The following is a 14,979-nucleotide window of genomic DNA, read 5'->3' as shown; positions in this document are numbered from 1 at the left end:
TGTGATTAGGGTTAAGAGTGTCCAGAAATGCCAGGGTTTGTTGTTGGTTTGTGAATCTTGGATTGTCTGGGTACAATTCTGGTTTGGACCATCACAAAAACCAATCTCCTTTCCAGGTTGTTTATCTGTTTGCAACAAAGGGCTGTATATACCAGCATGGAGCTCATTCACATCATAGCTTATTAAGAAACAGTTCCTACTTTTTATTATGTGTGAACGTGCCCACTTAGTCTGATCATTTGTCCGGCTAGTTCAGTCCTCTGACAACAGCTCTCTGAGGTCCCTCCATGACCCTTCTGCCTGGAAACCTTTTCACAGGAGATTTCAGAGACTGAACCGCTGCATGTGAAAGTTCTGCTTTAACCACAGAGCCAAATCACTTCCCCCTAGAATTCCAAAGTATGAGTGATTCATCCTTTGCTGCAAGGAGAAACAGAGTGAATTTTCTGAACTGCTGGAAAAATAGTTTCCAACCCTCCACCACCACTCCTGACTTGGATTGGTTTATCTCATAATTTTTTTAGGCAACTGCTCATTCCAGGCAGATGGTTGCCTTGGCTGAAAAACAAATACTGTCTGAAATGAAGCTGGGCCTTCCTTATCTCCACAATTGTGTGGGGAAACAAGCACGTATCATGCAGTTAAAGTGATTGGTTGATTAGACACTACCTGCTTTACTGCAGGTCCTTTTGACATTGAATCTGTAGATGAGAGAGAAGGTTTGGGCTTGGTTCATTTTATCAGTTTGGGACTGCAAGAGAGCTGAAAGAGACTAGGCTCAGGTGGGGATGTGCTCTGAGAGGGCTATGCACCTGGAATGAAAGTCTTCCTACACTTTAGATACTGCAACTGGAAAGACAACTCGTAGTTCCATGCAGCCTGTATCTCCGTGTTGAATTTGGCATGCTGTAGGACCCTTCAACAAGGGTGGGGAGTGGAATGCCAAAAAGATAACTGTGGTCAGGAACAGAGAGAAAGCTTTCTAGTTGACTGGGTTTACATAAAATACTGGAGGTGAGACTTGCTCCAGTTGGAAAGCGTGCAATGTGGAATCTCCTGGCTAAAAGCAAGGAGCCATTAGCACTCCAGATGGCTTGGGCCTAGAAGTGGGGAGAAGAGTAGGCAATCTGGTGCCAGTGGGGAGTTGCATGTTCCATAACATGAAGGAGCTGAACATGGTGCTGGGGGAAGGGGTTCTCTGGGACTGTGTGGGTAGACTTAATTTGATACTGGACACAGTGGTATCTCGGAAGCTGAACTGATGCAGAGCAAGAGGGGAATTGTGTTTCCCTGGTCCTATGTTCAAAGAAGGGAGCTGACCTCTGAGTAAGTGTGAGGTGTTTTCCCTTTAGTTGCAAGTAAGCAGAGCCCGCCCCAGTTCAGAAGCTATCACACAAAGCTGTTTGAATCTGGAGATGCCTTTTTTTCAAATTTTACTATTTTCTCTACTATTATTTTAGATCTTCTACTATTATTTTAGATCTAAACCTAAAACAACAATTATTCCCGAGACATCAGACATACTGGGTTGACATCTTACTTTTTCTTTACAGTCAATAACCATGTTCAATTCTACATATAGTCCCCTTTCTCAAACCAATAATAAAAATAATTCCAAGTTTGATAGAAGTATGTATCTTCCTTCTCCTTGAAAGACAAAGTCAATCTGTCCATTTCCGTGCAATCCAAATCATTTTTAAAAGCAACTCTTCAGTAGGAGGAGGTGCCATTTTTGATCACGTACCAGCCATGCTATCCTTCTGCAAAGAAGGAAAGGAAAAGGTGGTCAGGGCCTGTCCTCTTTTCTGAGCTGTCTACATTTACTCCCCCATCACCCTCCGTGGAGCTCTCCATGCCCCAACTTGGGGCATCTGGAAGGTCCTATTTCACCTGGATTGGTGCTTGTCTGTTGGAGGGCAGTGAAACTGGTGGGAGAGCCTCCGTCCTTGGCACCAAACCACAGATTACTTGCCTACCTTTTGTTCACGTGAAATCTAGTGTCACAAACATTGATCTTGGAGCTGGCTGACTTTTTTGCTCAACGGCAACAGTTTCCATGCTTTGAAAAGATAGTCAAGCTTTCCTGTCCTCCTGGTGATGCTTCCAGTTAGTACTAGCTAAGCAACATATGAGAGAAGCAACATATGCAGCTGTTCCCAATCTGTAAATGTAGCTGGCACATTCTGTATATGTTGGGAATACTTTGCGTCTGGTGGTACAGCTGGCATTCTCAGGGGAGGAGCCTGTTGCTCCCAGAGGGATGTGTGTGTGTTGGCAGGGGTGGAGGGAGGGAGATGGCCACATGCTACTTCGAGCTTCCATCCTTTTGCTCTGCACTGATTTTTCTTCCTTGTGAATGCATGACATATGACCTTGCCTGGTGACTTTTATGCCATTTGGCCTTGCATAGTTCTTTTCTCCTTTCACCATCACCAGCCTGTTTGATTTGTTTGTAGGAGGCTGCTGTTTGCCTGCTGCAATTCAATTTTGGATTCAACATAGATCTTCAAATTGATGGTTCATGTTTTATGCTGGCTTGGGAAAGATAAATGCTTTGTCTGGCTTCCGGTTTAGCTTGAGCCCTTCTTTTCAGCAACAGTTAAACATTCAATGAGCTAATCAACTTGTGTCTGGTTTGCACACTTCAGACCACAGGTGGGGGCTCATGTAATTGACCTTCAGCACAGAACATATCCCCACACAAAAGAGAACTGGCATGTCAGGAAGAAGAGTTCTGGCATAGCTTTCTCCCTGGTACACTAGTTTTTCAAGGGTGGAATTGGTGGGGACAGGGTATGGTAGAGCATTCAGCCGTGTGACCCTTTGCTTCCAGTCTCAAGTGATACATCCCTGAATGCTATCAGTGAACACTTGGTTATTGGCAGATTTTGGCTGTATAAACATTTGGTCAAAATGGAAGACTTTGCAGAGGGAAGGAAAGCAGGCCAGTTCAAATCAGTAGATTGTGAAGCAAGTATTCCTCTTCTGCTTCTTTGACAAGGTGTCCCATTTACCCTCAAAGCTGTAGAATACTTTTTGTTCCATCGTGTCTCTACATTTTGTTTTCTGTGCATGACAAAACTGTGGTCTGTCTCTCTCCTCTCATTTATGTTGGCTTGCAAGATTGATTCCCCCTCCCATCCCCCGCCACCCAGTTCTGAGCATTTTGCTCCATCCTGAAGGAGCAACAGCAAATCAACTCTTGCTTGATTTTTCTGTGCAGCTGGCTGGGGAAAATGATGGAAAATGTTTCTCACTGCACGGCCAAAAGAAGAGCATGGGGCTTGTTTTCTTAATGACTCATGGGTTTTTTTCCCATGTATGGTGCCTGTTTATAATTGGGCAGCCTACCAGTATCATTCCCTTCACATTCTGAGTTCATTAGTGGAAACTGTAGAATAGCAAGGGAAACAAGCTGATCCTGGAATTCATATCTCTGCCTCTTTCCCTCGTGTCTCCCTGCTGCACCCTTCTGATAAGAGTTGCTAGCTAAGACTGATTTTGGATCATTGTGTTCCAGCATTAAGATGTTTCAAATGCCTTAGTTTAGATGGGTATTGATAATGAATTTTTGGGTGTCAAGATCTGGGATTCAAGCACAGGGCCTGAAACATTGAAGTCTGCCAAAATGTAAGATTTTTATCTTTCACTTTGAAAAAAACATGTTCTGCCTAATTGAGTTTATTTGCATGTAAGTGTGTGAAATGTATGGGGCAGTGAGGACATACATTGAAAAAAGGCAAGCTCCTAACCTGTTGCAATAAAGGGAAGGGTTTCTTCCTCTTCTTACTGAAAAGAAACATTGCAAGGATATTCCATATATTAGGCTATAGGCCGCTGTTATCTCTTAGCACTCTTGCATGCCCCAGTTCTGTAGTCTGAACCTTCAGCCAAGTCAGTAGGAAAACAACTTGGGCAATAGGGGGTGGGATGTCTGAAACACTCCCTATCAGCAGTAAAACATAATGATCATACAAAATGTAAGGTTGTTGCCACTTTCGAAACTTAAAAAGGTGTTATGTCTGCTGAGACTGCAGCTGATGACTGTTTGTTTCTTGTATAATCTTTTTCTTTCTCACTAGGGTGGAATTCCAGAACAAGTTCTACATGGGTACCGGATTCAAGTTCCTCCCTTTCTCATTTGACAACATTCGTGATGGGAGGTTTGATGAATAATCTGCTTGAGACCTGTTGGTTGGAAATTTGGCAGTAAAACTTGACTCCCTCCTGCATGCGTGTGTGTTTGCTTGTGTGATTGTTTGAAGTGGTATAGCTCTCCTGTTGTGGATATAAACTGCTAGTGTGCCCATAACTTGCTTTTTTCAAGCATCTCTGTGAAGATAGGAAGAAAGAGAAGGAGTTAAGAGGAATTGATGCTGCAAATACTGCACTGTAATCTTGTCAGATCTGCGGTGGGGCAGTATCCCTCAGGTTACAGGAACGGAGAAAAGAGTGTAGACAATCATGGTGAAGTACATCCTAATGTGCAGTTGACCTGCTTACAGCAAACAAACATGCTAGAATTTCGATTAAGTGGCAAAAAGCAATTCAAGTTTCTAGTCCGGTGTGTTCCTTTAAACTTGCCTAGGGAAAACACTGTATGAACCTTTTCTGGCATCTTAATTAAGAGGGTCTCAATTATTCCTCCAACTAACATATGCACTTGTCTCTCCTGACCTTTTGAACACGGTTCTGGATTTCTCTTACAAGCTCAGATCTGGGTGGTTATAATTTTGTGATCCAGAAGATCATCGTTTGTCTGTCCAAGCAGGTTGCTTAAAGCAGTGTTTCCTACTGGCACCTCTACTGTGCCTTTGCTCAGTTAACTCACTACCATAGAATTGTTTCTTTAAAAACCTGCAAAAACAGTGGCCCTACAGGAGAGCCCCCACCCCTCCCATTGTCATGTGTTTCTGTGCACTGTGCACTGTACTCTGTGCACTGAGCAGAGTATTAGCAGCTATTCCCTTCAGCTTCCTTTGTTCCTGCATTTCCATCTTGTAAGCCAAATGTTATCTCCAGATCCCCTCTCTGCCTCACACAGTGTGTGTGGGTGTGATCCACTAGGAAACTTGGATGGGAAGCAAATGATTCTTTGGGAAAGGTGACCCCAACTGGCATAACAACTTGGCATTGATGAAGGCAAGCCAGGGAGGGATGAAGCTTGCCTGTCTCATTGTGGAGCTGACCTGTGCTTGGCTTCACAGGATTACTTCATAAGGAAACTTTGACTAACTCTGCCTGCAACTTTAAACAACTTGTTTTGTTTCAAGGAAACTGTAGGTCTTTCACCTCCAGGAAGCTCATATGTAGCTTGGACATCCATTACTTGAACGGTGGAGGAACCTATTACTGCTGAGTTGTTGTTGCCATATTCTATTTACCATTGAAGGGGGGAAAAAGCTGTCCAGCACCAGCAGCTGTATAGGAAGAGCTTCCCTTGGAAAATAGGGATCTCCTGAGAGTTGTGTCTGCCTTCCCTTAGTTCAGGCCTTGGCATAGGAAAGAAGCTAGGCTTCGTATACCTCTGTAAGCTGTATATTTATGTAATGTGTGTGTGTTGTGTAATACAATGTGCAGTTTTTAGAAGTGTCACACTAGGAGACTGGTGCACTTACTTCCCTTGAGCACTTACAGCAAGAACCCAGATCTGCTGTGCTAACACTATGGGAAAGTGCTAATCCATTACTTGCTCTTAGAGCTGAAGTTCCAGGTGTTGCTGCTTGTGTATGTGTGTGAGATACAGAACAGCCTGTCATTGTGTTTACCTGTTATCTATTTGGACAGGGTAGCATGCAGTGAATTCCCTGCGGTCATTATCAGTCAATCACTGTGTCTATTAAATAAGTTGGTGTAAAAACTATATCTGTTCTTGACTATTTTTGGGATTGGGTTTGGGAAGGAATAAAGGGAAGGGGATGGGTAGGGCTCAGTGAGCCAACAGCTATCAGCTTTCCACTCAGGTACTCCAAAATCTAAATACTGGAGCTTGTACAAAATAATTCAGGTTTTCTTGATTTTCATACTCCACCTGATTTATGCTCAATCATTCCTGCCTCACCACTTGTTGCTCAAGCAATTGGCAGTCTCCCAGCTGCCTCTAACTCCTGAGACCTCAACATACCCAGTGAGCCACAAGAGTGGGAAGTTTCTTGGGTTTTGTTTGTTTTTTAAAAATCGAATTCTTGGCAAGTACCACATTCTTTGTTTCCAAAGAACTCCAGTCTGCTGCACTCCTACAACTGGCCCTGCCCTTTTCTGTGGTCTTTTGGCCACACACTAGCCTCCTGACTACTGCAGCCTGCCGGAACAAACTGCAGCACATACTTCCTTCTTTACAAGGCAGGTGAAATACATATCAGTGTAGCTGCATTTGGGGCAATATTGCTCAACAGCTCATGTTTCCTTGTGGAAAGGGGAGTTACTCTTTGTCTCACAATAGCTGCTCTGCTGAAACCAAAATGCTATTACCTTTCATTTTGCAGTGAGTAGTATGAACTACTCCATGAATCATCTTAGCTGTTAAACAAGTCATCTCGTCAATGTTCGCAATTTAGCAGGATCCATCTTTCCCTTCTGCCACCACTACCATGCACATCCACTCCAAAGGAGAGCAGTGTTCACTGTTTGGAAGCAAAAATTGCATTTATGAGGGGGAAGCTCCAATTCTAGGTTGCATCTATACAAAGACTATACATCTTATGAAGTAGTTATTTATGAAATGGTAGTTCATCCTTTCTACATTTGTGAGGAACCCAAGGTGGCTTACACTGGGGGTGGGGGGTTGGAACCGATGGCCACCTTGGTTCCTTCCAGCTCTTTCAAGATGGCTCCTCTTTATCTTCACAACAACCCTGTTGAGGTAGTTAGACAGAGTGAGTGATGAGTCAAGTTGCCCGTTAAGCTTCATGGCGAAGAGGGGACTAGAATCCAGATCTCCCTGGTTTCCACTGCACCACCCAGTTTGCACATAATAGAAATAGTGGGCTAATTTAAAAAAATAATGAAACCTAGTAGGAATCAGTGCACTACTTATGGTGAGCCCTTCACTTTGGCTTTCAGTTAACCATCTGTTATCTATCTAGAATTGTTTCAGTTAATAATGTTAACATGATGTCCAAATCCAAGCACTCTGGGTGGGTTAGGGATTACTTCTAGGGATTTTGTTTAATCCTTAAACCACCCAGAGTGTCTGAATTTGGATGTCACACTAACAACTTTCAAATGGGGTGATAGTAGATTAAGTGAAAGTGGAGTGCACTGGAGACACCCATGATTTTAATGTGTGGACTGGGTCAAAATGACATTAGAGAACTGGTATTTCTCAAACTGGGCAAGGTCATCTGGGGAGCACTAGAACAACTGGCAGGAGTGACAGAAAGGGGAAAAAGAGCTCACACCTACTTGCCTTGGCTTATTTAAATTTCTCTAGCAAAGGATTCCCACAAATTTCCTGCAATATGTGCAATTTGCTTACTTCCCAACTTGTTCTATCACTTCAGCCTGTTTTTGGAAGAGCTCCTGCTGTTGACTGAAAAGGCCTTGCATGTGATTTTTAGGAAGATGCAGAGATGTCTGTTTTAAGTGCCAGGGTTGGACAATCCACAGTCCTCTGCCTACAGCAGCAGGGCTTGCCCGCAAGGATACTTGCACAGTCCTATTCTGGGGGCGGAATAGTAGAGACAGAAGGCAGGAAACAAATGGAAAGGAGCCCCTGGTTCAAAAGAGAAAACTTGCTCAAGCTTGGGATTGCTCTTCGACAAACTATACCAAGGCTGTGTTTCAATGTCAGAAAGAACCTGCTTGGGAGACTCGAGTCAGGAATTAAGCTATCTTGGAATCCCTTTTCTCCCGTGATTCTTGGTTCCCCTTGTGCCCCAAGTTCTTCCAGTCTGTATCATGATTCTCTGTTCTGTGAACACTGCGACACTTCTGCCTGCTGAGAAATAGGAGGGAGGGGGAGGGTGGTTCTGCCGTTGATGGCTCCATACCAACCATCTCAGGAATCTGTCCTAGTGCTGGGAAAAGGGTGGGGTAGCTTGGGCTATGCTGTTCCTCTGCAAGGGTTTTGCAATGCCAGGCTGTTTACAAAATGCCCGGTGGATCTGTTAGCATTTCCTGGGGGGAAAAGACATGAGGTGTGGGTGGAAGAAGGGAGTGGATGATACTGGCACAGGCTCGGGTCTGGCAAATCAGCAGCTGAGGAGGTAACTGTCGGGACTGTCCACCCTTCAGCTGGAAAGTTGCATGTTGAAACCCTCCCACCATGCAAATTTCCCTGCACAATGAAAGTAAGCATATCGGGCAAACGCATAAATGCATGTGCTGGTTCTCAGTAGACAATGGGGTTCAGCTTTTCAGTGCATACTGGCACACAGTTCAATCACACTGATTTGTTCAGGTGTAACAACCAAGAAAGCGCTGCAGCAAACCTTGGACTGCCTGGTCCCACTTGATTTGCCTGCTTATGCCAGCCAAACTTGTTTCATCTTTAAGATCTCGGAGGGTGCTGTGTTAACACAGCCACTACTCCCGGCCTCTTCTCCAGCAGGATGCAAGTTGTATAAATTTGCTTCTGTAAGATTCTCATTGTTAATATATTAGTCAACACCAAACTTTTTCTTGGAGGGGAAGTGGGGAGGAGATGTCTTTAAAAGGGCATACTGTTAAGCTCACTCTGCAGTTAGTGTCAATCTTCAGGAAGACAGAGGAGCCTTCGCAGGCTACAGTACAGTTCAACATTTGGATGTGTTACCAAAATTTCAAATTCAGTAAGTCCAGGACCAAATTTCTTGTCTTGCTTTCCAGCCTGCCCTGCTTCTTGCACATACCTTACTGACTTTATATTTGGCTCCTTTGCTCTCCATATTTCATCCACTGCCTAATCATATTGCTTCTCCTCTTGTAACACTGCAGAAATGCCACCAACATCATACTTAATCTCATAAGTAATTGTATCTGGATGTTCTATCATAATTTTATAGCTATTCTAGTATAATTATTTCTGCATGCTGGGCCTTTTAGATTGCTGTTCTTGTGTGTTTATCATTGTAGATCTGATATTGTAAGCCCCTAAGGACAGGGAGCTGTTCTCTTGTTTGTAAAATCTATGCATATTGATGGTGCTAAATAAAGAACCAGAATTGTGCTTTGTGCAAAAAGTCACATGCACATATATACTGGGATTTAGGAGTAATTAAGACTCAGTTTCAGAATAAAAGCCCCAAGAACCTTAATTGGAACTTCTCAGTTTCTTCTAAAGCTGGGAACAGCAGTAACACAAAAAACTAACAACTTATAATAAGGAAAGAGGGAGGCTACTGTGATCATATGCACTGAACAAGCACGTGAGTGAATGATGAAGGCATAGTCACAGTTAAGTCCTCTTTTTGGGAAGAAAGTGTGTTCGAGGAAGGCTTGCATTCTAGCTGCTGAACTTCCTCATCCTTTTCTTTAAAAGAAATTCATCAGTGGGGTGAGTGGGGCAGTTTGCACACTCTGAGCCTGCAGTGGGGCAGAGAGGGAAGATGTGATGCCTGGCTGCCCTGCCACTCTGGTACTTTTGGAGCTGGATTCAGCTGTCGCCCTGGGGTGAGCTTTCACATCTTTCATTCTGTCCCCAAATTTCTTTTGTTAGCAGACCAGCCTTTCATTCTCCGGGAAGGAGCAGTGCCAGAAAAGCTACAATTCATTATACAGCCCTCTCTCCAGTTTGTTTGTTTCAAGCACAGAAATTCCACTCTGCAGATACCAATATCGCCCTCCAGCCCATTTTATCTTGGTCTGGCTGCCCTCTTCTGGCAAGTCCAGGAAGCAGCAGGTGCCTTTCTCTTTGTTGTTTGTATTAGAACTTCGAAGTCCACTGATCTGAATCAGGTGTGCTGGGATGGAGCGGGCAGTAAGGTTGATCAATCATGGTACTCCATGAGCTGCACACTGTATGTGCAAATACAGTAGAAATCTACATCTGAAAAATAGTTAGAAGCAGGGATTCTAACACAAAACTCTCCAAGAGAGGTGCACAAATACTTGGCCAAAAGCAACCAATTACTACTCATAGGTTCTGCGTGAAGAATGCTGGGGCTAAGAGATAAGCCAGCCACCTCCAACTTGGTACCTTCCAGATATTCTATTTCAGTAGAATATTAGCATATTTTACTTGCTGTTGCTAAAGCATTATCCCAGAAGTACAAACCGTTCACTTCAATTGGACTTACTCCAAGGTGTTAATAGAATTGCAGCATAAAAGTTTCTGGGACCTGAAAGGCACAGTGGAAATGCTCCTTGAAGGATCCTTTCCAGAGATTCACTTGGATGAGTTCTGAATTCCAGAAAAGGACATTTGTTAGTGTCGGGGCCTCCTTACCAAATGGTGAGAATGAATCACCAGGACCCACAGGGAAGATTGAATCGCCTTGAACCAAGAGCTTCTTCTGGTACAGTTGCTCTGAGAGCAACAGCTGGCCACCGGCTCCTCTCTTGCTCCAGCAGATGCTCTGCTGAGAAATGGCTGGCAAGGCTCTCTGTGGCACCCCCCAGAGGAGGTGCTTGTGGGCTCTCCAGGCCAGGGTGAGGAAGAAGCAGCAATACAATTTGCTGCTCCTGCAGATCCATGGCCTGATGCAGGCTGTGAGCTTTGTGGGCCTAGCTATGAACCTCTTACTCCCATAAGCAAAATCAACTTCTGGAGTTCTCTGGGGCTGCATTTCAGCAGTGGGTGAGCCCAAATAAGCAGCATAGTTTAGTTCTTGCTTTAAGAACTTTTGGGTGCCAAAAAGAAAACAAGGATCGCACCAGGTGCACCTCCTTGGAGGACATGTTTCTAAGGAGTGGTGCAACTGCTGAGAAGGCCCTTCTTCTAGTTATCACTCCTTCTTTTGGGGTGGTTCCCCAAGAAGCACCTCTGTGGAAGATCTTAGGGTTCAGGTGGAAACATGGAGCAAGGCACTCCTTCAGATAACCCGTCCTGAAACTTGAGGGCTTTAAATGTTATCAGCACTTTGAATTGGGCCTAGAATTCAACTGACAGCCTATGCAGCTGAAAGAGGACTATCATGATATGGCCTCATGAGCCAGTCCTTGTTAGTAGCCAAGCTGCTCTATTGTGAATCAGCTGGAGTTTCCCGATCATTTTCAAAGGCAGCCCCATGTAGAGCGTGTTGCAGTAATGCAGGCAAGAGGTTACCAGAGCATGGATCACTGCAGCCAGGCTGTCTGCCTCACAGACCCGTAGCTGCCAAATCAGCCAAGCTGATAAAAGGTTGCTCTATGCCACTAAATCCACTTGTGACTCAAGCAACAGTTCTGGGTCCAGGAGAACACCCAAACTATAAACCTTGTCCTTTAGAGGGAGTATAACTTCATCCAGAACAGGTTTTATGTTATCCAACTGGACAGTTGAACCACCCACTAACAGCATCTCTGTCTTCCTTGGATTGAGTCACTTTGTTGGCCCTCATCTAGTCCATTACCATTCAGAGCAGCCTCTGCCTCACCTGGGTTTGATGAGAAAGAGAGGTAGAGCTGAGTGTCATCTGCATATTGATGGTACTTCAGCCCATACCTGTGGATAATCTCCCCCAGCAGTTTCTTGTAGATGTTAAAAGGCACGGAGGACAGAGTTGTCCAGCACCACCTTCTGGAATGGGTTAGCCAGGTGGACACAGAGCCACTGCAAAGTGGTCCCACCAACTCCCAACCTGACCAGCCTATCCAGATGGATCCCATGGTCAATGGAATTGAAAGCCTCTGAGAGATCCTGGAGAATCAATCAGTCACACTCTCCCTTTCTCTCTCTCAGCAAAGGCAATCCCACAGTCTCTGTTCCAAAACCAGGCCTGAAACCCAATTTAAATAGATCTAGATAGTCCATTTCATCCAAGAGTACCTGGAATTGCCTGACCTTATTTGTGCTGAAACAGTTACGCTTGTGGTGAACTTGTATATTGCCTTAAAACTTAAGCTACAAACCAGAAACTTGCAGGTGCATATTACTCCTCCGCCATTACCTTGAGTTGGCCTTGGGGAAGTGGGTACATTTTACATATTGCTTCCCCTCTATGGACTTCAAGGCTCTGTTCATCCCCTTTTTCATAACTGCAACAAACTGGTGATAGCTACTGGCCCAAAGATGACATCACCTAGTGAACAGTTACCCCTCCATCTCACCTCACTCTGGCCTAACATTTAAGTACTGCAACCCATTTGCTCTGCAGGGTTGTTACACAATAATCCATGTGAGGCACTTCGAATGCCCTACAGCACTACCTTGATTCTCAGTATTATCCATGCAAGCAGGACCTGAAACAAACTGTTAAGTGTTCTTGCTCAGGATTCTACCAGGCAAGTTGTGCCCCTCTCCGGGACACCATATTCTGCCCCACAACCCAGTTTTAGTCCCCCTGTCCCTCCACCCATCATCCATGCCCACTAAGTATCCTCACTGAGGACCCTGCATTTTTTCATACTTCTGCAAACCCTGGCGTCCCCCAAAGCTTCCTGAGCCTTCCCTCTGGTGTATGCAAACTTGCATTTAGGCAGAACAGCAGCATCACGTCCAGAGGCTGCAGATAGACAAGGGAAAAGGCGACCAACTCCATGCCATTGCTTTCTCCACTAGGGGATGGCTAGCTTGAACAATACAGAGCTGGCAGGAGCATGGGAGCAGGTCTCATGCGCAGGTAGAGCTTTCTCACGTAATGCTAACATGCTTGTTTGCTACTCCCATGCCCAAAATAAGGTAAACCAGACCCAACACCTACATTAGTTAAAATCAACAGCTGATTAAAACCTAGCCTCTGTGGAAAAAACAATCCCACCAAACTGAATTCTAATTGTTTGGCCAGTTAGTGACCTCAAAGCACCACTGATGACTGCAGCTCCTTACACTCTTATCCTATTTGAGCTTTTACTCCTTGGGCACTTGTTTCACTTACCACAACACTGCAATCGATTACAGTCCAGGTTTCCCAGTCAATCAGAAAATCACAGGCTTTAAAGAAATCACTGTTCTTAAGGAGGTACTAATAGCCTGCTTTTGCTGCCATCTTGTGGTCATGTTCTGCAATAGTGCCCTCTCACCGATTCTTTCTTAGAAGTTGACACCTCTATTCCAGGATTTGGATCCTTAACTGCAAGCACCCCCATATTGTCTGGGTTCAACTTCAACTTGTTTTCCCTCACCCATCCCATTACCAGCATCAGGCAGTCATTCGGAGAGAAGAAGCTGTCTTTAGAAGCAGCAGCAGATGAAGGTAAGGAGAAATAGATCTGGGTGTCATCAGGATATCGAGAACACCCAGCTCCACTCCTCCAGATGATCTCTCCTTCCAGCAGCTTAATGTAGATGTTAAACAGCAATGGGGGCCTGGGAGACTCCCCAGGTCAGTTCCTCCTTGGAGGAGTGACAGTCTGCAAGCATCACCATCTGGAACTGACCCAAGAGGTAAGAACGGAACTACTGCAGAGCAGTGCCTCCAGTTCCCAACTCCCTCTAGAAGGGTATTGTGGTTGATTGCATCAAAGGCTGCTGAGAGATCTAACAGAACCAACAGGGACACACTTCCCCTGTCAATTCTGAGTTGTAGCTCATCCGGAAGAGCAACCAAAGCAGTCTCAGCTCCATGTCCTTCTCCGAAGCCAGTCTGAAATGGGTCCAGAAAATCAGTATCACTCAGGACTGCCTGGAGCTGGAGAGACATCTCCTCCTTGATTGAAGCTTCAGGGGGTTCAAATCAGGTCAGGCAAGCAGGAAACCTGTTCTCTCTGGAGACACTGATGGTAAGGCAAAGGGGACTGCCTTTGAAAATGGTCCGGAAACTTCAACTGATTCAAAATAGGGCAGTGTGGCTGTTAATGGGCCCCAAGATCATATTATGCCGGTCCCTCTTTCAGCTGCACTGGCTCCCAGTTGAGGTGTGGGACCAGTTCAAAGCTCTTGTACTAACATTTAAGGTTGTAAATAGTTTGGTGCCAGGTTATCTGAAGGATGCCTCTTCCAGTATGTACCTACCTGGGTCTTAAGATCATCATCTGAAGTTCTTCTTAGGGATCCCCCTCCAAGGGAAGTAAGGAGGGTGACCAGATGAAGGGCTTTATTGGTTGTAGCATCACACTTTATGGAATCACCCCCCAAAGAGGTACACCTGGTGCCTACTCTTTTCTCCTTCTGGTGCTATGTGAAAACCTTGTTATTCTCCAGATATTTTAATGATTAAACTTTACCTTTAATATTGTATTGGGATTGTTGGATTGTTTTACTGTGCTGGGTTTTTTAACTTAATATGGTGACAGTGACCTTATTATTGGTTGCTTTAGTAATTTTATTGGTTTTACTGTTTTGTTGTATTGTGTTTGTTTTATGTCTTTGATCTTGTTAACTGCCCAGAGAGACACTGGGCTATTGGGCAGAATCAAAATGTATTAAATATATAAATGAATAAGAAAATAGCTCTTTTAGTGCTTCCACTCCCTCAGCTACCAGCCAAGATCAACATGGATCAAGAGAGCAGGTAGTTTTTCTCACCAGTCCAAGCCACCTGTCAACATCATCACAACTTACAAATTGAAATTGATCCAGGATAACCCCATTCACAGAGTTGCTGGACACCTCGGTGTTGATCTCCACCTCCACAATTGCATTAAGCTCAGCTCTTTTCCAAGAAATTTTATGTGCAAAAGGGTTGTTAAAAGTGTCACAGTGAGCACCTGATGGGGCTTGAAACAGATCCCTTACTAGCTTAAACATCTTTGCTGGACGTGCATTTGCAGGTGCAATATGAGCAGAGAAGAAACCTTTGGTCCTGGATACACATTCGATGGCACCCCTTACGAGCAAAGGTGCACTCTATAAAATCAGAGATGAGTCCAGATTTCCACCATTGGCGTTCCAGTTGTCCTTCCCACTTCATACATTGGAGTTCCTTCGTATACCAGGTTGCTCTTTACGAAGCCAGTGAAGATGACGTTTTGGAGCAATTC

General features: G+C 44.6%; 1 protein-coding gene across 2 annotated transcripts in view; it reads left to right on the top strand.

Annotated features, from left to right (window-relative positions):
* ATP6V0A1 (ATPase H+ transporting V0 subunit a1) overlaps positions 1-5,863 on the top strand; it is a 42,573-nt gene extending 36,710 nt beyond the window's left edge. For both annotated transcript variants that reach the window (XM_044444478.1, XM_044444479.1), the window contains exon 20: positions 4,083-5,863. In XM_044444478.1, coding sequence (XP_044300413.1) covers positions 4,083-4,176 — 94 coding nt within the window. In that variant the 3' untranslated portion in view covers positions 4,177-5,863. The remainder of the gene's footprint in view (positions 1-4,082) is intronic.
* Positions 5,864-14,979: the final 9,116 nt, after the last annotated feature.

This window comes from Varanus komodoensis, unplaced genomic scaffold, assembly GCF_004798865.1.
Source record: "Varanus komodoensis strain SLA01 unplaced genomic scaffold, ASM479886v1 scaffold45, whole genome shotgun sequence".
Taxonomy (NCBI): Eukaryota; Metazoa; Chordata; class Lepidosauria; order Squamata; family Varanidae; genus Varanus; species Varanus komodoensis.
Note: the sequence above shows the minus strand (reverse complement) of the source record. Positions and strands in the feature narration are given on the sequence as shown.